At 42.2% G+C, this 25788-nt stretch overlaps 2 protein-coding genes across 2 annotated transcripts; one reads left to right on the top strand and one right to left on the bottom strand.

The window, feature by feature from the left end:
• Positions 1-134: 134 nt before the first annotated feature.
• LOC112564896 lies at positions 135-5958 on the top strand. Its single transcript, XM_025240007.1, has 2 exons — positions 135-780; positions 1848-5958. Exon 2 carries the CDS (start codon positions 4614-4616, stop codon positions 5724-5726), a length of 1113 nt encoding a protein of 370 aa, XP_025095792.1. The 5' UTR covers positions 135-780; positions 1848-4613; the 3' UTR covers positions 5727-5958.
• Positions 5959-22405: 16447 nt separating this feature from the next.
• Positions 22406-25755, bottom strand: LOC112564905 (UBA-like domain-containing protein 2-A). The gene is made up of 3 exons (XM_025240016.1): positions 25548-25755; positions 25308-25394; positions 22406-24524 (listed from the first exon to the last, which is right to left on the bottom strand). The coding sequence occupies exons 1-3, from the start codon at positions 25653-25655 to the stop codon at positions 24318-24320; spliced, it is 402 nt and encodes a 133-aa protein (XP_025095801.1). The 5' UTR covers positions 25656-25755; the 3' UTR covers positions 22406-24317.
• Between the last annotated feature and the right edge of the window lie 33 nt (positions 25756-25788).

Raw genomic sequence — 25788 nt, forward strand, 5'->3', positions numbered from 1 at the left:
GGAGCAGGATGGTATGAACAATAGGATGTAACGTCGGTGTTGACTACATCTGCGGGTGGAAGGGGCAAAAAGTGCAGAGGGATGGACACACACATAGGTATATAAAGCTGCCATTTCGCTTACAAATAAAGAAACCAACATAAGACAACACTCGTGGAGAAACGCCATTAAAAGCTATTGACTGTACAGGGGGCGCTGTCTGTCAACTTCTTCGCGTCTTCCTGTCGGTCGCACTAATACAATTTTCAAACTGCGCAAAGAGGCTACAATGGCGCGTTGAACACTTTGAAGCATTCCTTTCAAATACTGTTGAATGGTGTCTTTGTATGCAGCATGAGAGGTTGAAGTTGACAAACAAAGCACTGAAACAAACTAGGAGAAATTCGTGTAAGAAGTTCAGTAATTTTCACTGGGAGAAAGAGCCCTGTCTTCTGAGGGAACTTTTTACTGCCATTCACTTTTAAAAAAGAAAAGAAAAGAAAAAAAACAGATGCTACAATGGTGCTTATGATCTTCGCCCTTGTATCCATGACTGTAGCACAGGCAGCGGCCTCCACGACTCTGGACTTTCAGGCTGAAGACGCCAAAGGCTTTGCTGAGGACAGAATTCACTGGCGTTCCAATGCCCGCAATGACAGGGCCGTATGGCTTCACAACATCGGTGAATACTTGACCATCACCATCTGCTTGCTTGAACCAATGCACGTTACGGTAGAAGAGGTTCGATTTTCAAGCGATGGATTGGAGAAACGGGGGGCTATTCTGGTTGACAAGAACGAGGTGAGGACAAAGACACGTTTATCCGATTAATGTTTCAAATAACTTGTAATGCCTATTCTTAATGAATTCAGATAATAGTTGTTGAATTCCATATCTACGTTTTAAGATAATGTTTTAGAATTTTTTGTGCATATTACCTATTAACCTCCACTTTATATAATAACTCACTCACTGTACCTCAAGGAGAGGAGTCAGGTTCTGGTGCTCTAACAAATGCTTTCGCCATGTTTTCACCTGTTTTCATGTACATCACCACACTATACTCAGATGATTATGCATATGCAATAAAGTACATTTATTGAGTAATTTACACAGCAAACTCATATTCAATATAATTAAGGAGGAAGGAAACAAAGCCAAGTTGTTAAATCAAGACAACAAATAAGACTATTTCCTCGCAAATAAGTAAACCCTGCTAACAGATGTCATGTGCAGAAAATTTTAAAATAATCAACTCAGTTACATTGTTAAAATATACTGAAATCTTTGACTATATGCTAAAACATGCGAGTTGGTCGCCTCCGCACACTTTACAGCCATTTTGTGACAGGCTTTGTGACTTTCTCCCATTTAATGTGAATTTTACAGCAGTTCTCTGTTCAGAGTTATCAGACGATTGCACACAAGCGCATGTGAACTCGACGATACTGAACACGTGATTCTTGCATAAACATAATAATCACATTTGGATTCAGCCCGCCCGTGGTCATTATGCTCATTACATCGGCATGTGGCAGACATGATAGCATGGCCGCTGGGTCAGCAGGTCACTTGGCCTGCGGAGACCGAGTGGTTAACGTTACTTCCGGTGTCGTAGTCTTGTGGAAGAATTCTGAAAAGTATTTGAGGTTAATCATGACAGTGTTACAGGCAGTTCAGCTGTGACTAGACAATTTAAGAAATGACGAATGAATGAACAAAAGAAAGAAGGATGCCACCAAAACGCACGAATAAACAAATTATCACACAGAGTAAAATAGTGTATTCTACACTGCAGAATGATCGAGCATTGCACAGACACAGGTAGACGTTTTTTTTCACTGGACCTTTTTTGTTGTCTTCCACAGATAGACACGTTTTCGACGGCCGGCAAATCCGATTTTGGAAAGAATTGGAACGTGTTTCAGACTGCTGGCCCCTTTAATAAAACTGCCTTGGCGAAAGGCAAACACACATTCGACGTTCTGATGAAGTCGTCGATGGATCCTTGGGGCATTGGAGATTGACCAGATTGTTGTGCGATTTGAGGGCGAGGTGCGTCGCGAGGACATTGTCTGCTCCGAAGAGCAAACGAGTTCCTCACCAGTAACTGCGCCCTCTGACAGCAGCGTGCTTTCTACTACAGCCAGCAGTCACGGACCACACAGCAGCACGACCTCCTCTTCGTCGTCAACTACATTTCTGGACTGTACTGGTGGCAGATGTGGGAGTACTTCGGTGACCTCGACACCTGAAACAACGTCTTCTCCCATGTCTGTGGCTCAGACGTCCTCGTCCTCGTCCACGTCCATTTTCATGAGCACTTCCCAGTCTACTTTGTCTCCACAACGTTCTTGACAAGCAGTTTCAAACCCTCGTCAGAGGGAGATCGGCAAACAATTTCGTCGCCAAGAACACCAACTACGGATGAGTCAGATGGGCTACAAAGCACCACTCGCATAACGTTCGGTGTTTTCTGAAGGTACTTCTGGCTTTGACTCAAGCACAGACAGAACAAGTTCGACAACTGACAGAACAGGAGAGACAACTCAGGTAAGCTCAATCACTAAAACCCTGGTGACAGCAGAGACGTCTTCTGACACTGGAAAAACACCAAACAATGCTGAAACTGTTACAACCTCTTTTTACTCATCCACGGCAAGTGTAGATGTGGTCAGTCCATCTGCTCTCGGTGGCGAAACGTCTCCTATCGATGGAAAAGAGGCAGGTAGAAGGGAGCATACTCTCACGGACTTAATAACACGTGACCAAGGCCTGACGACTCATCGGGACCAAATAACCTTAGGAAGCGATACCTCTACCTATGAAGGAGCGACATCTAGTGCGCATGAAACAACCACCTTTGTAATACCTACAACTACCGAAGGTGAGCTCACCATGAGTCCCTCTGAACGGAAAGTTTCTCAGGTAAGCGAGGTAACTCTTTCTGAGAGAACAGCAGCTTCAGGTGGTACAACAAAAGTACAGACGCTTGGGCCAGATACAATACTCTGGTATGGAGAAACAACTACTGAGATTATACCAGAAAACAGCAACTGAAGATAACAAGACTTCTATAAGCGAAAGAAATCCAGAGGAGACGGCCACGCCTACCGTTTCAGGTGAAGAGCTCGCTTATAACGTCAATGAAACATGGAGTCATGGAAAGACGGAAGGTGTAGAAAGCACAACACAGAATGTTTGGCTAACATCTGTCGGAGATGAGACGACTTCCAGAGAAACAAACACTCCAGGTCTGACATCTGGCAGAGAGAGACTAACAGATGGCGCGACAACTCAGTCTGTATGGAAAACAACTGACGTGTTTGGTTCTAGTGGAAAGACGTCGGACTATACAGATGAAGATCGCATTTACAAGGGAACAACGAATTTGGAGGGCTTTACTCTTTCGTCTGAATTGAAAACTGCTGGTGTAGACGAAACAACACCTGTTGTACCCGACACGTCATACCGAGCAGTACACATGCTGAGTACAGATGAGACAACTGTCTCAGTAAAAACAACACCTACTGTACATGAGGTGAACACGTTAGAAGGACCTACGCCAGGGTTAGGCGTAGGGGAGACAACTGCATTTAGGGAAACGCCAAGCGTATACGATACAACGCAGTCTGTTGTAAAGATAACAGGTGCTGAAGGTGTTACAACGAGGTCACGTGATGTATACTACACCACTCCTTTAGATTGGATTATAGCTAGTGTCAGTGAGGTGACAACACCTCCAGGAGAGGAGTCAGGTTCTGGTGCTCTAACTGTATCTAGTGTCAGTGAGGTGACACCACCTCAAGGAGAGGAGTCAGGTGCTGGTGCTCTAACTGTATCTACTGTCAGTGAGGTGACACCACCTCCAGGAGAGGAGTCAGGTTCTGGTGCTCTAACTGTATCTAGTGTAAGTGAGGTGACACCACCTCCAGGAGAGGAGTCAGGTTCTGGTGCCCTAAATATATCAATGTTGATGACCTGATAACACCGCAAGAAGAGACGACAAGTCCATATCTCAAACAAGTAACATCTGAACAAAAGATCTTAGCAACTGCATCGACGTCCTCAGGAGAAATGTCATCAGGTGAAACACAGACAGTTCTGTCTTGGAAAGAGACATCTTTTTCCTGGAAAACAACCCAGCGTGTAGAAAGTTTGCCTCAAGCGAGACTCCCTTGCTTCCGAAAAGTTCACATGGGTTAGAACAGACAACTCTGAGTGCAGAGACAAAGTTTGACACTAGCACATCAACATCTGATAAAGTGACATCCGTTGCTTATGGAACTTCCCCTTCCACTTCGTCAGAACATTTTGCTGGCTTTAGTCAGAACTCCACTTTAGAGCAGACCACTTCAGCGTCCACCACGTCCAGGACTGTGACCGCCAGTGAGAACTTTTCCTTCTTGTGTTTGCGCCCCGAGGCTACGACAATCATAAAGAGAACATCGTTTTCGTGCTACGAAGAGCGTTACATTTTCAACGTCCACGTATCGCAGGTGACCGACTTGTACCTATCCGTGCACAACCCTGCCGCAGCGCCCCGCTCCAAGAGACAAGCTGCACTGCATCGTTCGACCTTAGCCTCTGCAGGCAAATTAAAACACTCGACAGCCAGGGATGACTGTTGGTCAATGGGCATATCCCTAAATGCTCTCCCCGCGGAGATTAGGACTGTCTCTACTCTCCGCCAGCTCGACGTCGTTCTCCCAGCAATCATCAGTGCCTTCTCTGCGCGTTCCCTGAAGTTGAGGTTTAATCTAAAGGGATTTGAAGCGAGACTGAAAAGTAGGAACGCCGTATCGTTTGTCCTTACCATGAGGACTTCATGCAGTTTCGGTAGCTCTACGGTAGACATGCAGGTCCGAGATCTGGACACAGACGACGTCGTCGTCCGAAAAATGGGCACCATCTTGTACGACGATCCCACGTTGTCAAGCTCTCTTGCGCTGGTCATTCCGGCCTCCGTGCTGACGATGGAAATTCAGCTCAATTTCAGTGCCGCCAGTCACAGCTTCATCCTAGACGCTCTGGTCTTTGAGGTGGAATATGATGAGTCAGCGGTTGGCCAGGACAAAGTTCCTATAGCGGACAGCGCAGCCGCCTACAATGGGTGGCTGGGAAAGAAGGACAAGCGATATTTCCTTACCAGAACGAAAGACGTGCAGTTAGAGGGTATCAATAGACCTGGCACGAAGGCCATGACAGTGAAAGCCAGAAGAAAAGCCGGAAATGGCATCGAGATCAGAGCCTCTAGGCTGATCTTCTCAGGGGTCAATGTGGAAAGCTACGTGCCTCGCGTGATCTTCGACCAAACCTCCCGCATCTTCTTCTTCCCACAAAGGGACCCCTCCAGCCAGGCATCCTTCATCCTAGGCCCACGTGACCCCTACGCAGTAGACGACGTCGACAGCGATCTAGACGAGGTGGAGGTGGACGACCAAGGCGATGGCAACTTTACGATGAACCTCACCAGCACCAAGTACGGCCAGAGATCGTTGGTCATCGGCATAACATCTACCACGACGACCGTCCTCATGTCGAAGATGGAAGACCGCTTCCGTGACCGTTTGACTAGCTACATCGTCTGTTCATTTCTGCTTCCCTGCTCTGAGTACGGGTTAAGCTCACAGACCTTCATTCGAGTCGATGATTCCAAAGAAATCAACGCCGCTGGTCCTTGGCAGATGTCACGGGCAAATCAGTCAAAGTCTCACGTGTTTTTCCAGTCTAGTGATCCTGTTTGATGGAGTCTGCTACACACAATTCACGTGCTCACAGAGAACAAGCGCTGTTGGCGATAGCAGTGAAAAGAACGACCAAAGCAGGACAGTCCTTTTATATAGAGTGGTGACCATCATAAAATTAACAAGACGTTAGAGCCTCCATAGATTTTTAAACAGAAAATGCAAAGCTGGAAACTAGTGTGACGGAATTTGTTTCATAAGAAGGCACAAAATAAAAGGAAGGCAGAAAATTTTTAAAAATTGTGAAATAAAGACAGTATCCACTTCATCTACTTCAAACAAGTATTTTTTTTTTTAAATACGAAAACAAATTCCAAAACCGAGCCTCAGCTTTGTTTTTGACGACGAGTATGTTCGAGAAAGACTGAGCTGTGACTGTAGAAAACATATCACGAGTTCTATCGACACCTCATGTGCGGTTCTTTAGGATACACACTTGTCAAAACTCTTTGAGCAACTTTTGATATTAAATTTAATATCGCTGCTTCTGACACTAAACAAACTGGGAGAGAAAGGGGTGGTGAGGTGAAAGGTCTAGACCTGAAATGACATAAAATGTAGAATGTACCCATCTAGATCTAATGAAGCCTTGATCACGTGACTCGGTTGTTGACAGTTCTATCAATCACACTTTCCCGCTGATGTTTGCGCAACTGCTGCTGTACTCTTTGTTTTCTTTAATAAACGACTGGCTTCCGCTATTTACTAACAGGCTGTTGTATGTGAAACAGTTGTGTGCTGAATGAAAAGCTTCAACTGTCTATAGTTGAGAAAGAAAGAAATATTTTCGAATCGATACAGTATGCTTCTCATTATTAACGATGATGATGACGACGAGGAAGGAGAGAAAAATCTTGCAAATATCGTAAAAATGAGTCTTCTTGCTTTCCTAAGTTTGAAAATAATTATGTTTGAAACATTTGCATACTTGTTTGTAAAATCGTGTAAAGACTGACTACTGCGAGAGAAAAACTAGGGATGCACTACTCAGTGATAGTGAGAAAAGAACTAAAGAATGGGAAAAGTGGGAGTGAAGTGCGGAATTTGCCCAGGTCTGATATTCACGTACCCCACCTAGGTGATGACGGGTGGTGGGTGTTGTGCTAAGCGTGCTGCGGAGGAGTGATGGTGGGTGTGGCGAGACTGGATGTAGCGGGGTTGTGCTAAAAATACTCTGTCAGCTTACCAAAGATAAAAAAAAAGAAGAACAAACAGGTGACAGTGAAAGAAAAGTTTTGGGTGGAAAAGGATGATACCCTTGTTAATGGCGCAAGCAGTCGAGGCCTGTTTATTTTTGCCCACAGGATGTAAGCTATACACACCTGATCAATCATATGTATGTCGATCTATGCAGACAATAGATATTCACATGTTTGTACACACAACACCTATTTACCGATATATATATATACATGTATATATAAAATGTGATTTTTGTAGTGTTGCAAGAAATAAGTGGACTAACCATTAACATCTACAGAGGACAGGGGAAGGCGTGCTGGTAAGGTGACCAGACGTCCCGCTTTAGGCGGGACAGTCCCGCTTTTGACCTCTTGTCCCGCCTGAATATCGGGCGGGACGCCCAATGTCCCGCTTTCTGGCTTTCTGGAAGTCCATCAAATGTTCCGGTTGTCTTTAAAAATCACTTTTTTCGGCGTTTTTTGACGGTAACGACACCATCATCGGCACGTGTCCCGCTTTCGCCCCCGAAACGTCTGGTCACCTTACGTGCTGGTGTAAATGATCTGACTAAATAAAGTAACCATCACTACACTTGTAGTAGAGGGCGTGCATTCTCGTATCAGCACGCGCAGTCTCGTGAGACAGAGTGGTAGCCTGGATAAGGAAGCTGCTGAGTGGCGACTCCAAGCGTCGAACTAATAATGAATCTCTCTCATTTTCTTATTATGTGCAGAGTCAGACAAGAACGCTTGCACTAAGCATGCAGTGCACTTTACAGGAAGCACTACATTTGTAAATCATGATTGTGTCACATCGAACTTAACGTACACGCAGACATAATTATTCATTTATCAGTAGGAGTGGTTTGTGTGAGAGAGGGAAGGTAGAAGATCTAGGATTACTACTTCCTCAGTGAGGTTCCAATCTATGAAGTCTTCTTGATCTTCAGTTTTTGTCTTCGTGGATTTAATCAGTTCTAAAACGAACAAACAAACAAACAAACAAATAAACAAACAAACAAACAAACAAACAAACCAAACTTAACATAAACTAAGTAGACTTTTTTCCACGCTAAAGCGATATCCGTTCTGTAGGAGTTATTCCTGTGTCGGTTTTACTACATCCTCAGAGAACACTCAGTAAACAGCTAGGACAAATTGTCAATAAAAGGGTGAGATGTGCAGACTCAACGAAGGTGTAAATCACTTGCAAACGAGAGAATGTGAGTGTGTGTGTGATCACGTGACTCTCAGTGGGTCTGTAGCACGTGTTTTCCAGGTCTGGCTGCATGCCACCTTCCGTCCCACTTGGCTGACGAACGGGGTCGCCGACTGGCTCGACAAGATACACAACTGACCGACTTTGCTTTTTGTCCTCATTTTCCCAGTTACAGGACTGTGTACCACGTGGTGTGTACGATATTCACTCGGTCGACTTTTCCGTCTTCCTCTATTCTTTGTCATGGGCAAGTTATCTCCCTTTAGACGTAAGAACAAGCGAGGAGTGTATCTATGTATGTGTGTGTAGTGTGTGTGGATCCTCGGTGCCAGTGAGGATGCTACTATGTTGCAAGAATCCTGTTTCCCTTTCATGAGGTCACATTGCTAGCACTCCTTATGCCCGTTCCTCTTCTTTTCAGAACCTGACGCGCGCGCACACAAACACACAAACACGCGTTTGCGTGTCTTCACATCTACTAACGGGAGAAGAACTCGAGGGATTGGTGGCTGTTCCTCATTTATCGGTATCTCATGTATAGAGATAAACCGAATAAAGGTTAATAAAATTGATATCTGAATTATATCTATGGAAGTAAATAACATGTCTCAATCTCCCTCTCTCTCTCTCTCTTGTAACATTTGTGAACAAAATACAACAAATTGTTTCTCGTGATTGTCAGACGTGTGTGATCAAGTGTGTGGTCGAACACTCAAGCTATAAGGGGGTATAATTAAGTCGTGTTGCGAGCGTAAATCACCGTCGTAATATCTTCCTGCCTTTGACATAAAAGGAGACATCCCTCCCTCATTTCAGGTAAATGGCTTGCCTCGTAATACGAGTAATTAGCCACGGGGGAGGTACGAGAAGGAATTGATTTGTCTTTTTTTTTTTTTTTTTAATAAAGACCCAGAAAGCAAGAGTACATCCTGGCACAACAGCTGCTCCTGTTTACAAGTGCTATGCAGAAGAAAAAAAAAATGGCTTGCCGAGACGAGATACAACAAACTCATCGTCTGGAGCTTTTAACCGTTACTCTACCGGACCACTAAGATAAGCATCGAATAGATCGGGTTGGATTGGATTTCTTTACAATCATGATGTGGAGTTTTATGTGTAGCTTAAATTACAGTCAGAAGATTTAGAGCTTGGGGTAAACATAATAACTGTATAGTTAGGTGAGTGCTGCATCACCTTTGTAGGTAGTGTAAATAACATGGAATGAATTAGAAAGCGATGTGTGGGATTTAGGAGTGAATTAATTTGTAAGAATTGTTTAGATTTGAGCAAGAAACGGAATAAAGCATGATTAAGGTAGTCTGAGATGAGATGACGAAGGTGAAAATGGTTGTAATTTCGTTTTTAAAGGGGTTTGTTTTTGAGATGTTGCCTTATAAGCCTACTACAAAGCTCAACGCTTTCTAGACTGTTCTACACAATACTCATCAGCTCCGAACTCATCTGCCAGTTGACTGATAACGACTATCTAGACAGATACTGTTGACATTCCACTATCCAGAAAAGAGCACAACCTGGTATCGATGGTGCATACATCTTTAAATATTTAATTTTCAGTAGCCATTGACATTGTGTTGTATACCAACAATCATTGTTTTGAGTATACACAGATATAAAGTCCGCTGAGATGATGGGATATGAACCCTGTAAACACAGAAACACAGGTTTGGTCAGTAAAAGCAGCTGGAGCTCAGCAGCTGCTGATGTTACAGAAACTATGCTAATTTTGAAAACACGTGATTTGAAATGTTAGTGTGATTCTTGTTTCTCGTATATTCACATGACACGGATTTTTATTACATTGTCGTTGGTATTAATCATTGTTACATGATACGATTAGCTAATTAACCCATTAAAATAATTAAATTAATTATTTTAAAATTATTTGCAGCAAAGAAATGGTAATTGTGTTACACTAGCTGCAACCTTCTTTCATCCCCCAACAACGCGCTCAGGCAATGACAAAACATATTATGTAATCCTTCCTAATACATAATTCACTTTCGCCCCAGTTTCTAGTGTTTTCACAGGATCCGTTTTGTCTTCAGGCTGAGTGAATTTACACGCACTGTTGATGGCTAACCTAGCTGTTGCTCTGGACACTTTTATCAGCTAGCTGTTTACCTGAGATGACTTTTCTCTGGCAACCTTTCCAGGGCGTTGTTTTCTTGCGTGCGTGTGTCTAACGATGAGGCGAGAATAACATTCGTAGTGTGAAAAAGTCAGAATACCAGGACCTAATACCCGAGTGATCTATGGCAGGAAGGTCCTGTTACCTTTCGGTCGCAGGGGAGGGAGGTGCTAGGAGCTCTCACCTTTCGGGAGGTGCCTATATCTACCTTGTCTCGATGCCTTTCCCCAATCCACAGCAGAATCAACTTGGGATAAGTACGCTGCAAATCGCGGTTATCGAACCGATTAGTGTCAGTTTTTTCGGACAGCGTTACATTAACCGATATTGGTTGCCTGCTAAAAATATAATCCTTAGCATAAATATGAACAGCTATGACTGTACGGTTTTAATTACAAGCGCGGGGCCGTGACGACTATCAAAGGCACGGGGCCCTAGGTAGATGCCTCGATCGACGTCTGGCTGCCCCTAAGCAGGGCCCTGGCAGCGTGGCGCACACGTGTGTGTATCTCTTTTGTGTGTGTGCTCGCGCACGCACGTGTGAATGTATATAAAAAAAATATGTATCTCTGCTTTGTATGTCGGTATATGTGATGCATTACATATTCACTTATGAAAATATAGAGGAAATAGGTTCTGTCTCGGTAACAGATTGCCTGTGCCCGCTCATGTTCATGTCTTCACTGCATGGTTCGCGTGTTGATGATGTTCCGTTACAATATCAAGGGGATAAAATCTGCGCAGCCATCCTCATACATAAACCTCCTAGATCCCTCTCCTCTGTCTCTCTTTCCTTCTCTTGCAAACACATTCCACTTGCCTCACGAGTACACACAAACCACACACCGACAAACCAAACCTGCGTTTCACCAAGCTCGTTATCGACCATCACGTGACCAGAAGAGTACAAAAGTCAACCGGCGTGAAAGGCTGAGAGGTCATGGACCTCTGCTGTACAGATAACAACGAGTAACGGGCTCCAGAATAGTAACAAGGACATCGTGACCTACAACTGCCGAAACCTTTGTTGTTGTTTTTTTTTCCCCACGCTCGACGGTGAGTTGCCGGCCGGCAACTGGAGACGTTGACGTTTTGTCAAGATGCCCCGCGGATGGGGTACAGGTAGTGCGAACACAGCATGCATACGTTTATTTAACACCGCATCGCCGCCTGCAGGTAGGTTGGCGGTATGTTAATCTCTCAGGTGCGTTTTCATGTTTTGTATGTCGACTTTACAGTTGATTCAACCCGCAAGTGCAATGGGACCCATGCTCTTGTAACCTATCCGGGGCAAGTAAACAAAGAACCCGCAGGCAAAATAAATAATACACCTCCTCCCTCTTCCTCCAACGTAGAATTTATTGCCATAGACTGTTGCATAGTGAGACGAAGAACAAGAGAAATATGTCTTTTGCTCACTAGTTTCACCTCGGGGGTTGTTTTCCTGAAGATGGGATATTTAGGTCGACCATTATTTTCCCCCACTTTTGGTTTGGTATAATTAAGTAGCTGTACTTAACAAGAATACATACTTTACCAGCTCTAATGGTTGTGTGGACCTTGGTTGGTCATGTGTATAGTGTATTAAGAGCCGACTAAGTGCTCAATATTTTGAGTCAGTTCTGAACAGACCAGATCCCCCTCAGCTTGCAGACATCCAGCCAGCAGCTATAGACCTTGACATCTGCACAGACCCACCAAGCCTGGAAGAAGTGACAGCAGCAGTCAAGACAATGAAGAGCGGAAAAGCACCAGGGGCAGATGGAATAACAGCAGAGATGTTGAAAGCAGACGTGAATGTGACAGCTCCCAAGCTGACTGAAATCTTCAGGCAAATTTGGGAATCAGGGCAGGTCCCTGTTGCGTGGAAGACAGGGCTCATCTTCAAGTTACCCAAGAAAGGAGATCTTGGAGACTGCAATAATTGGAGGGGCATAACACTTCTTTCCCTCACCAGCAAGGTCTTCAGCAAGATTGTTTTGTCAAGACTGACGGCAACTCTTGAGAAGACCTCCGACCACAGCAAGCAGGATTTCGCCCTGGGCGATCCTGCTCCGAACACATCTTCATTCTGCGACAGATTCTGGAGCAGAGCAACGAATGGAACACACCGCTGTACATCAATTTCATCGACCTGGAGAAGGCTTTTGACAGCATCCACCGCGAGTCCTTATGGAAGATCCTGAGGCATTACGGAGTCCCTGCAAAACTCGTTCAGGTCATTGCAATGCTGTACAGCGATTTCAAATCCCAGGTTGTCTGTGACACGGAGCTCACAGACCCCTTCAACGTCAGTACCGGGGTGAAGCAGGGCTGCATTCTGTCGCCGTTCCTCTTCATCCTGGCCATGGACTGGATCATGAAGACTTCCACCGACAGCGAGAGGAGAGGGCTCAGATGGACCATGACTATGACAGCAACAACAGCACTGGAAGACTTGGACTTTGCTGATGACATTGCCCTGCTGTCACACCGCCACCAAGACATGCAGGAAAAAAACAAAGGCCTTCTCAGAAACAGCTGGAAACCTTGGCTTGAAGGTCAGCACAAAAAAGACTAACAGTATGAGAGTGAACGCCAGAGTCCAAGACAGCATCAAACTAAATGGAGAAGAGATTGAGGAAGTTGACAGTTTCACCTATCTTGGGTCCAAAATGTCAAACACTGGGGATGCGGAGGTGGAGATTCGAGCCCGACTGGCGAAAGCCAGTCAGGCCTTTGCCTCATCAGGAGCACATGGAAGGCAAAAAAACATCAGCCAGAAGATCAAGCTGAGAATCTTCAAGTCAAATGTGATCAGCACCCTCCTTTACGGATCAGAATCTTGGAAGATGACCAAAACCATCAGTAACAAGCTTGACGTCTTCCAAAACAGATGCCTCAGGCGCATACTTAACATCTTTTGGCCAAACACCATCACCAACGAAGAACTCCACCGAAGAAGTGAAACCGAGTCCATCACCACGCAGGTTCAACGAAGGCGTTGGCGATGGATTGGACATGTGCTCCGCCAGCAGACAGCAGACCTTTCCAGAGTCGCCCTACGATGGACTCCAGACGGCCGAAGAAAACGAGGCCGCCCAAAGGAAACTTGGAGAAGAACAGTGGAAAGGGAGATGAAAGGAAAGGGCTGGACATGGGGTCACCTAGAGCGGGTTTCAGCCGATCGACATCGGTGGCGGACTCTGGTTGAGGCCTTATGTGCAACCTGATGCACAAAGAGGAATAGATAGATAGAAGTGCTCAATACAATACGATGCAACACAATATAATACAACTTTATTCATCTGCTAGGACAATTGTAGGGGCTCACTCTCTATATCAAGTATGCTGATTAATATACACGAGGGAAGTTCAATTTTTAAAAAGTGAACAGTTAAGTCAAAAGTATGGAGATTGCACCGATTTTTTAATTTTTATCAAATGTTCAGTCTATCTGCTAATAATAGGATGAATAATTATATAAAAATTGTATCATGTCTTTTCTTTCTTCTACTTTTTTTTTTTTACTGTCTACTACTACTTCTACTTACTTTCAGAGCTTGTATTCGTATTCGTAACCCTCACTCCCTAAAGGCAGGAAAGATAGCCCAACCCCCTGATATCTATTATCTTCCTTGAGACTTTATTCTCAGCACAAATAAAATGGAAGCAAAGCACAAAGCAGACGTCAGTGTTTTGTTCATCACAGTTGTCTGTATCAGATAACAATGTATAAGGTCGTGTGCACTAGCTAACGGCCTACTTGCACATGGTGAGTGAGTTAAACATGCGAAAGTTTACGTATACGGCTTATATAGTTCGTGAGCAAGAATAAACAAGTTTACCACACTTAATATGTAACCTCGATGACAACTGAACGAAGCGGAAGAGATTTTGTTGTTGTTGCTTTGATAAACGTCACGAGGTCTGTCCCGATCTCTGTCGCTACTTCCTAGTGTGTTTGCAAGCACTTCACACTCAGACTGTCGAAATGGAAGTGGGTGCGGTTGTGTGTGTGCGAGGGGGGAGGTGTTGATGGTGGTTATCCAAAGTATTTTAATTCTTACATCACAACATCGTGGAGATTCGCTATTCGTTTCCCCCCACCTAGCAGCACCCCATCCCCCCTTACCCCACAACGGCGAGGGCTGCTATTTTTGTTGAAATAGAGTAACCTAAATGAAAGACAATTCGTCTTCAACCTCAGATCAACGAGGGGGAAGGCTGGTAGCTGTCGTCAAGGAACGATAAAGAAACAGCATACCTCCCCTCCTCCACCAACCCACCCCACCGACACGCTTGTACCTACTCTAAGCCTATAGCTGAATATCAACTTTGTAGGCCGTCATCGCTGAAAATAATGGTAATAAAAATGGGCGTGCTGACGAATAAAACCAAGGACGACAGCCCAAATATTGCTAACCGTAAAGGGACGAGTTGGCCTGGCTCTGCTACCGAGGTCAGTGACTACACACACATCTACACACCGAGTATCACGGAAGATTTTGCTACACAGTAATGTGGGCCTGAAGCAGGAGTCCGATACTTTATTCAGAACATATGTACTGGTCGTTTAAGGAAGCAAGACAAAAGCTGCAGAGCTCAAAACGGTTTAATAAAAAAAAAGGAAGAAAGAAAGGAAGAACCGAGAAAGTAAGAAAAGCAATTAAAAAAGGAAGGAGAAAAAAAATGTAAGAAAGACATAAAAAGGAATAGAAGGGCAGAGACATGAACAAAAAAGAAAGGACGAAAGAAAGAAGAGAGGAAAAAGAAATAAAAATGCTGCGTCTTTATTTAATTGTATTTGTACTCTTGTCTGTGTCTCTTGACGTAATCACAACTGTAATCGGCAAATGCTCTAACCGTCAATGTCGGTTTTCAGGGTGGATGCAGGCGAAAGTGAGCGTGCATGCCAGCATCTTTGTTTTCCTCTCTAGCATTCTCTAGCTTCGAGAGGAGTAGCACGCCGACAAGGGAAACGGAAATTTCTAGTACATTCGTACACTCAGCACGTGGCAAACGAGCCATTGCTTTGATAACCGGCCTTCTCCGGACACCGAATAAACTCATGTATAGGTATACTTTGATCAAATTATGATGACTAATGTAACAAATGCCCCCACTTCATTGACCAAAGAAAGGAAGGGAAAATATGAAAAAAGGTTTCAGGACTAATGCGTGCACGTGACTGGCCTTCGTTCCATTTAGATGAGTGCGTTTTATGGAGGACTTGAGGGAAAAGGAAACCTTATGGCTGAACGAATGAAACGCACCTTAGCCACCGGGGACGTGGGCTCTGTAACGCAAACCCAGCGATTATACTTTATTTTTTGCAGTTTTGTGTTCTGCCCGTTTACACGTGGCCACCACTTCGCCGACCTCGTTTAATGGCCCTGCCTCGCAAATAATGGATCAGACCTTGTTTTTGAAATCCTAGAACAAATGCTGACGAACGAAAGTTCTCAGAGCCAATGGCAATTATTTTAAGGCTGATATTGTTTTTGTCGATTGGTGAGTATTCAATGTTCCTAGAGGCATACCACGGAGGTATATCATTAAACGCAGAAATAATTATACCTTCGTGGGCATACCGATCCACTGACTGAGCAATGATTGCAGGTTTCGTTACATATTCGATCTGTAGTATTGCCCCCATTTTCAAATGTTATATTGAAATAAATCGCACAGGTGCCTGAACACTGGTGACATGTGACTTCCACGCCCCTCTCAAAGCCGTGTGATGGTGTATGGAGTCCACAGGTGTGGTGGTATAACACTACAGCGTCTCCCGACATGAAATAACAATACCGCATTCAAGTGCACGTGTGAAGACTTAATTTAAAAGTAGGTCACATTGTGGTGATAATCTTTCTCTCTGACGCCCTCTTTCTCATCTCTCCCACTGTTTCGGTTTCTGCTCACTCCTACGTACATCTCTCTCTACGTCTCACAAGCGCGCGTGCGCACGCACACACACGTACGTCACCACCCTCTAACCCCACACTTCTATATGCCTTTTCTTTAGTGTTACAGTAAGAAAGAGTTCACCTACGATATCGTTTGTTATGGTGACCTACTCTGTCGACAACAACCTACGTTAACCGTTGCCATGGAGCTTAGAATATTTCCGTGTAAAAGTCACATGTTATCGCTCGATCCACGCCTAGGCTCGTTGTGCCGCCATTTTCTGCCGACGTTAAAGAGATAAAGCTCTCTCTATCAGAGGCGCAGTGCAGCTGCCATGTCTGCGAAATATCAAATAGATGTTTATCTACAATTCGCTGCTATTTTCTCTCATTCTGTGTGTAAGAGAGAGAGACGTGTGTTGCAATCATGTGTTCACTTGAATGTGAGGTGCAGATGTGTGTGCGTGCCCGTTCATGTAAAATTGATAATCAATAAGATCAAAGGCATAATACATATATATATATATCATATAATCTTCCGAAGCTTAGTTTAAAATTTGTTTTTGTTTCCTGAATTTTTCTCTCTCATTCTTTCTTGGCAATTTTCATTCTAAAAAAAAAAAATCCTTTTTGTTTGAAAATGTTTTGCTTTGATACATCAAGCCTTAATCTAAATCAATTCTCACTCCTGTATTTGGCTTTCATTATCTGTTCTATAGCAACCGCCGTTAATGACGTCGAATGCGGCCTTGGAAAAACCGTCTGCTGGCACCGGAACAACACGCCACACCTGTCGTCACGCCGAGACACATGGCCGACTGCAACCAGTGGGGTGCGCCAGACGTGCTGGCTACATCTCCTTACTTTGAGAACCTACAGTTTCGTGAAAATTGCTTTTTACATGTTCAGTCTGCTCAAACTTCGCCAGAATCAAATGTACACGTGTGTGTGTGTGATACAGAAATTTAAATAAAATTACATATGTCCATTTAACTAGACATCAACGCTTTATAAAACCCTTATTTAATATTAAGGGTGTTATGTACTGAAGCTATTTTTTTTTAAAATATGCCAATACAGAGACTTGCAAAAAATGAAAATAAAATCAGCAAATCTTGTGTAGCAGCTGACAGACAATCAAACCTGACGCACAGCCTGTCGCAGACTCACGGACACACCAAACCGATGAGTCATGCTGAGTGTGTCGTGCCGCCATCGACTGGGTCTGAGACTGTGGGAGCGAGAGCTGAGTAATGCTGTCGTATCCAAGTGTCGCAGACTAAAGCTTCAATTTAAGACAAAATTAATTTGGACTGTAAGCATCCTTCCTCCACTCTCTAACAGATTAAAACAATGACCATCCTTCCCCCCAACCAAGTTTCAATACGTGGTTTTAATGGCAAACAACAATGCATATGATTAGTTGGTTGGTTAGTCCATTCGTTGGTTCTCATTGATTCATGAGTTCGTCTTTCTCTCACTCTCTCGATCCCACACTGCAAAACTGTTCTTCATCTGTATCAAGAACTCCACAGTTTACTTAAGCGCCTGAGAATGGCTTACAGATAAATGATCAATCCTGCGAGCATACATAGCCTTCAGCTAACTGGCGAGTAAACAAACTATTCTTGTCTTACCCAACCTGAAAAAAAAAAAAAAAATCTGGGTAAAGCAGATCGTTCCAGACACATCTGAAGCTAACCTCACATAGTAAGACAAAGTCGACTGAAAGATTTTGCTTGAAGAAGTTTATATTCTGTCTTAAAAACTAAACCATATCTTCTACTCAGACGTAAATTGTTTCTTCAAATGTAAGCTAAGATCGAGGGTCTGCAGGCAGGGACTGTACTAAACCTTTCTTTGTTGCAGTAAGATTAATACTTAACTCGATCTTCCCTGCTGCCTTTTTCCAACTAAAGTCGGACCCTATGAAAACACCCTTAGTGCGACCGACTTGCTGGAGCCCTCGCCACTCCTACTACACAAGGCGCAAGGTCTGAAAATGGAAGATGCTCGTACTTTGATTCCTGTTGTAATAGCTGTCAAAGCAAAATCGAGTGAAAAATCCATGTTGACTGCAAGTGTATATATATATACAGATGCTAAAGAGAAGCACAACACAACCCAGTCACATAGCGACTATAGAACTGATATTTTTAGAAATAGGACTAAAAAAATTAGACATTATGTCAAGAGAAGGCAGCAGATTAAGGTCTAGAAAGAATAAATAAAGATGGAAACTGTTGTATGGACGGAGAGCAAAACAAAAAAAAAGTCTTACACACTGGCGTTCTGAGACGAATTAAAATCGCCACCCCGTAGGGTGTACAAACATTGATGTGGCTGGTACCATTAGCTTATTTTCAAACTTCAAATTACCATCCATTGTAATACAATCTATAGAAATCGGCGGGGTCAAAGGTTATAAAGCGGGCAACAGGAATTTGCCCTTATGTCCTCGGCTCATTCCTTTCTCTCTTCTGGACATTCTCTCTAGTGAACACACCCCCTCTCTTATAAACACACACACACACTACACATAGTTGTGGTATAACCTCTTGACCGGCTAACAAAAGCCTGCTCGTTAACCCCTTTCCTCTCCAGCGCATGTTAACTGGTCATCAGCAGTTGACGTTTGTTGTTACTAGAGTCGATGTCGAGTTGATGTGTACAGCTCCTGCTGCAAAGCGCGGCTATCTTCTTTCCTGCAGCCAGGCAAGCGGAAACTGTGGCTGAGTCATGTTCTTTGTTGGTCAATGGCCCTGTCAACACCTATCCAAAGGCAAGGTCGGGGTCAGCACGAGGGTGGTGACCCGTGTTAGGACTAGAGTCAGCATGGCCGATACACATTGTTGCTTTTGCCACGGATTTGGTTTCGATAAAATCATTTATCAGACTTGAGTGCTTCTCTGTTGTACAAAGCTATGATGAAGAAAGCTCAGTCGGTGGGCAAGATGAATGGAGGACTGAGTTTTAGTCGTGTCAGATGATGAGGTCAGAGAGCATGATACACAGCGACTGTAGGTCTGTCACGTACACCTGTCAGCTTCAAATGCTATTCTCGACTCTAAGATTTGTTTTATGTCTTAAAAGTGATCTTAATAGGCCAAGTGAGTTGTCTTTTCTATAAAGATCTTCAAACATTCTTGTTCTACTGACTGCACTTTTTATAAGCTGGATTGTTTAGAAAACAATTATGACCCAATTAATTTCCAGCTGTTGTTTCTGGTTATCATTGGACGCTCACATCATTGACTTGCAGAGGAGTAATCAAACTGATAGTTTTTTTAGTGTGGAATTGTGTTGCAGTTAGTAGAAAAGTTTGTGTTTCTTAAAGAACTGTGAACGATGTCTTCACTCAACTGGGTTATTTTGGTGCGGGAAGGGGAAAGTTGTGCAATACATTGCTACAGCATCGAAACAGCTCGATCATCGGTTTTGTCCTCAAAGCGTGCCCGCAATAACCCAGTAGCACACATTAGACAATACCGATGTTTGGCCACTCATAGGGATGCAAAATATCATTTATTTAATGAACCAGGTATGCATAGCCAATTTATTATTCTCCTTCGGATTTTGTACTCGGCTATCCACACTTCAAGTATTTCAGCTTTAAACTGGGTTTTCTATGAAACTTGTGAAAAAAATATATATATATAGACTACCACACCTGTTTCAATGGTGGTACCTCTCGTATCACATAACCTGAAAATTCGTCCTCTCTTTTTTTTCTTCAGCCATCTCTGCATCGACAGTGAGCAGCAACCGCCATCTTGCTCATCTTGGCGGAAATGTCCGATTTAGTAGCTGAAGTCCATTACAAATATACATTTGTTGTACATTGATAAAAGCAATTACAATAATGTTAAAAAATATCCTAGGCAGATGGTAGTCTGATGCAATACCTCTCAAGGCTTGCGACCCTTGTGACCTCAAGCCACAGGGGCTGTGAACACTGTAAATGCCAGAAAACAAGCGTCTCATTGCTGTAGACATCGCGGGCAGTGCACCTTCAATCCCTCTTGCATGATCAACTCTTTATAAATGCGAAGGGTGAGAGTGACATCCGTCTTTAAACACTGCCTTTAAATAACAAACAAAACCTGATTCGATGACCATCACTGCAATAGCAAGATCTGGTAAAGAATAGCATGTCTTTGGAGCAAACAACAAAGGACATAAACTAATTTTCATAAAGCAGGAGGTGACCGTGGGTGACATCTCACTCTCGCCCATTGCTTGAGAAACATGGGAAGTGAACTTTGGCTATATAGCGCCTCCCTGCATCCCAAAACAACAATAAATCTTGCTGAAACTTGTGAGGCCTTCATAGTGCAAACTGTTCAGACAATGAACGCGCATAGCAGCAACCCTGTTCAAATAAAAGTTTTAAAGTATACAATACTAGCAGTTAAATACTGAATAATTTTAGCCTTTGAAGTATAGTACATGCTGTTTAACTGAACCGTAGATTATAATCAGTGAAGAAGCTTATTTGTGGCAAACCGTGAAGACTAAGAACCCTTTGACAAAGTAAGAAATTACATGACAGTGCAATCTGGTTGTCAGATATATCTTATTTTACAAATGATGATATTAAAATAAAAGTTCAGATGCATGTGGGAAGACTGTAATGAACAGGTGCATGCACCACCTTCCTGTACAAATGCCTACTGTAACCCTACAGGATACTACACACCTGTGCTGATTTCGTGCAGCTGAAATTAATACACATTAAAGTACTGTTAACACACACCATTCATTAACTGATATTAGCGTTTTCTTTAACTCTTCCTGAATCTTCCCTTAATTGTAGCGCCTGCTCATCTGGGTCAGTTTTCTGACTTGAGGATGTCCCCTTTAAATCTAGTAAATTTTGCATAGAAAAGCACAACTTACAGACTTGGAGTATCTTGGCTGATCTCAAGCAGCTATCAAGAATAAGCTGCTTTTTCACTTCTCATAACTCCTGTTCCTTCTCATTAAAAGAACAACAAAAATTGAGCTAACCTCTGCACTAATTATTGTGCAACCTGGAAGGTATATGCAAAGTTCTAGTTTATGATCAACCTGGGTAATCCTACCAGCCACAACTCCCTAATTTTAAAATTAAGTTAATGACAGCTTGCAATGTCTACACATTAGAGAATAAACAGTAAAATTAGAGAAAAAGGGATGTCAACTGATTGTTGTTTAAACAGCTCCTGGGAGCTGAAAAACTGCCTTTCATTTCATTCGTTACTTTGTTGTCAAAGTGGATGTACACTAACCCAACATACACCCAAATTAACATGAGAGAAAGAGAATAAATCATTACAGCCTCAAACATTATCCATGAATTATACAAGTATGTATTCAAAGAACGGCAAGTGAACTAGCAAGAAGTTGGTTGATAAATACTGACGTTCTGAAATATTTCCACTTAAAATTTCAGGCTGCAAAGGAATCATTCACTTACAGTTATTTCTAAAACACAGTTCCAGGGCAGTTCCCAAGGTTGACATTTTTTGTAAACTCTCTCATAAAGAATAACAGACCCAATTTTGTGACATAGCTGGACCCACCTGACAAAAAAAAAAAAAGTAATGCTGGGGTCTGTTAGCACTTCTGCTGATTGGCCGACGCAACCGTCATTATGCAAGAAGCATGAAAAGTGTGAAATGTGTGGATAGGCACTGGATATGAGCAGACTTATCTTTGTCACACCCTACCTTTGAGATTGCAAAGAAGCGGCATTTGATTCATGTGTGTGTAAAAGTATGTAAAAATCTACTTCCAAAGTTATGAAAAAAGAGGTTCATTCAATTGTGTAATGGCATTTTTCTATTTTTCAAATGCAGATATTGTTGGCCTGAAACGTTTTCAGCAACACTGAAACATGTAGTAACCACACTGAAACTCTGTTACTGTCTTAACCTTATCTTCTGTCAAACCTATATTGTCCAATTCCCCTTTTTTAATCATTGTGCTCTGATTCAAAATTGTATGGCACAATCTCCAAATTCAGCAAATCAGCATTTCGACAAATGCATTTAGGAAACTGAAAGTGAATGCAGGGAAAGCGTTCTGATAATGTCACTTGACAACAAAACATGGTGGCCTCTATGTACTGGCCAAGAAGTTGTTGTAGACATGATTGTATGTAAACAGCTCTTTTAAACTCTGAGATTTTATGTGGAAATAAATCAATATATCAGCTAGTTGACTATGCTCATACAGCTATAAAGAATGGAAGAGTTTGCAATAATTAGAAAATGTCCTTTTAATGATAAGATTTATATTTGAAATACAGAATGATGCTAGTAAGACGACTTGAAAGAACAGCTGACAAAACATTCCGAATGACTGAGATTAGTATGCTTGAAATGTGAGACCTTTATGTCTATCTCAATCTGAGATACCAAGCTATCAACTGAGGTATGCGTTGGCAAGGTACAAGTCATTCCCCTGAAAACAGCAGCCACAAACTATTATAAGATGGTAAGAGGCTGCCGACTTATTAAAGGTTTCAATATTGCCATCTTAAAAATGTATTTACAAAATCAATAACAAATTCAAAAGATTACATCTGAAACCAGCAAGCCTCTTCTTAAGTGAACAAAGGTTTTACCGCATAACTATTTTTTTTCTATTATTATTATGATACTTTTCTTTTCACTGGAATAAGCATCAGTATTATCCACAGAAATAGCAGTTCATGTACATACATCATGCCAGTCATTAAGTTTGCTTTATCCACAGTCAGAAAACAATATTGAAAGCTATACTTTTCATTCATTAAAAGTTCTTCTTAAATGGATGTCCCACAGGTTGTCAAGCAACTCTGAAATCATCAAATGCACTTGTACTTTATCTTGCTTTGTTCTCAGCTTTATCAAGATTATGTCACTTGATAATGATAAGATTATTTTTCAGTTTATTTGTAGCTATTGACCTCATTCACTTTGCAATAATGCACAGTACTCAGGCAGGAATCCTCCTCAGTCGCTGTCACTGTTCATCCACAATCCTTGGATTACAGAAACACAAATAGGGAAAGGAGTCTCCTCCTACTTAGGCACACTCCAGTACTTATTGTAATATTAATGCAGCTTAAACAACTTCCTTTTCATGACATGGAAACGAGGCTAACTAGTACACATGTACCATGACAGTGCGAGTTACGACAAACAGATAATATAAATATGTACAAAACTCTTTAATCTGTGAATGGGTCTTGCAAAAAGCACATTTCAATATTTTGAATGAGTCAATATGTGAAAGCCTAAAGAGGAACAATGAACTTTTACACATGGTAGAAATTAAAGCCTATTAACTGAACTAGAAAGAGAAATCAAAACAAGAAAATCTGAAGACATATTTTATGGTATGTGCAAGTGCACATTTGCAGTAAGCACATCCATCCATCCACACACCCTTTTCCCAACAGCACATACTTTAAAATATCTACAAATGAACACACCATAACAGCTTCTTACATTCAATTAATTTGCTCTGAAAATGTGTAATGTATAATATGTAATGACTAAACTTTTATTTTTAAAAAAGTCTTTGTATCAAATATGAAAAAAAAGCAACACAAACATTCCAAAAAAATGGTAGGTCATTGTCAATCCACATAAGAAATATTCAAGAAAATCAATATCCTATGAAGTTAACATATGCTGTGCTTGAAACAGATCTTGTATTTTTTTCATATTACCATTCAGACCAGTTTCACCCCATCCCTCCCATGTTTCTTTTTTGGTGTGTGTGATCAGCATTAAAACACTCACATCTCATTGTTTCATCCTTTTATTTGTGGCAGTAGCTGCGAAGAAATGTATTCCTCTGAACAGTCCATCGAGCAATCTTGACACTGACGCTCACAGCTGTTGATGAAATTTAGATGTGCACATTTTTTTGAAAAAGGAAACCCCCCCTCCCTATTCTTGTTCCTCAAACCCATTACCAACACAAAGCACAATTCCTTCTTCTTCGGAAAAATCCTCCAGATTTCCTCCATACACCATATCTGCCAGCAAGAGAGAAGATCACAAGGGAGTCGAGTGACAATCAAAAAAAAAAATAAAGGAAGAAAAAAGAAATTACTCCCTGTAATTCAACTCTCATGGCTGAACACATCACAGTTTATTCACATCTCAGGTAGTGTCTTTATCGCTGTGTCTCCACTTCCATGCCTTTTGGAGACTGGGCCATTTGTTGACACTGTGGAGAAGCTGCATATGCTGCATGTGGTGAGTATGCTGATACAGGAGAGCCAAACACTCTGCTGGTTTCTCCTGTAGATAATTTTGAGAAAGCTGCCAATGCATCTGGGAAGTTTGGGGGAGTGGCTGGAGTGTTGGTTGGTGCACAGAACTGAAAGAGAATTGAAGGGAAAAAGCTTATAACAGGGATTAAAAAAAAATGCATCAACTAGTGGACCACATTTCATTTATTTTGTGTAATGGAGACTCTCTTAACTGCATACACACCTATCTTACAATTAATATCTAAATACAAAAATGATATCGCAAAGAAAAACTAAACACATGAAGAAAGGTAGTGTTGGGGAGATAGAAAAACAAGTGTTTTTTATAATACCTTATAAAATAATCATAGCGGTTTAAATATATATTCTTTTCAGAGGTACAGACTTATTGTCTAAACTCTTTAACAGTAGATGCCAACAGTAACAACAAAACTAAACACCTAAAATCAAACTGAAATTGGTATTGTTTCAAATCTTCAAAATTTCTCCTTCCACAGACAACAGGGTTGATTTGTAGTGGACAAAAGTTTTAAATAATACTTTTTTCTTCCTTTTTAATAATCGGTCCTATAGTTTCATATTTAAACAGTTTATCAAAACATTTTACGATTTTTTTATTACGTTTCTGCTGTGTTTTCTTAATTATTGGAGACCTATAGTCTAGATGGTAATCAATTGCACTAATCGATCAAAATGTATTTTCCTTTCTTCGGCAGGTAAATCTTATTTAATCTTTATGTCTTTCATCCCATGAACATTCTATAAATGCCTAAGGAACTCTGATACAAAGCAGTCAAAGCGACGCTGTGTTTACTAACAAACCATGCGTCGATGAGCGCGCGTGATGTCATCAACATGGAGGGTTTGGAAACGTTCTCAAAAAAACTCACCGGGTAATTTCCATTAGCATGGTGCCCGTTACATGTTCGACATAATGTCGGAACCGAAGACTCCGAGAAAAACATACTCAAAGCCGTCTGAAACAAACGCAAACACAACCTCATAAGCGGGTAATCTAAACAGAAGTTCAAAGAAAGTACAAAGGGTCATGCTCTCGTGCGACGAAAAAGTCGGTCTCCGCTATGATAAACACTCGCCATGTTTACATCTAGCAGATAGCACGCCCTTACCTCAAACTGCCATTTTGCTGCTTGAAGCAACTGCTTCGCTTGTTCTGCATGACATCCAGCAGCTAGAACAAACTGGTTGATCATAACCTGCTGTTTGAGGTTATCCATGATCAGGATGAAATGAGTATTTTGAACGAAGTTTTGGAGGCCCACTCCTCGACCCTACTGTAAACACAGCACAATCAGCTAGGTGTCGGCAAACGTGATTGATCAATTGCGGATGTGCTCTTGTGAAACGACA

Source organism: Pomacea canaliculata, linkage group LG1, assembly GCF_003073045.1.
Source record: "Pomacea canaliculata isolate SZHN2017 linkage group LG1, ASM307304v1, whole genome shotgun sequence".
Classification (NCBI taxonomy): Eukaryota; Metazoa; Mollusca; class Gastropoda; order Architaenioglossa; family Ampullariidae; genus Pomacea; species Pomacea canaliculata.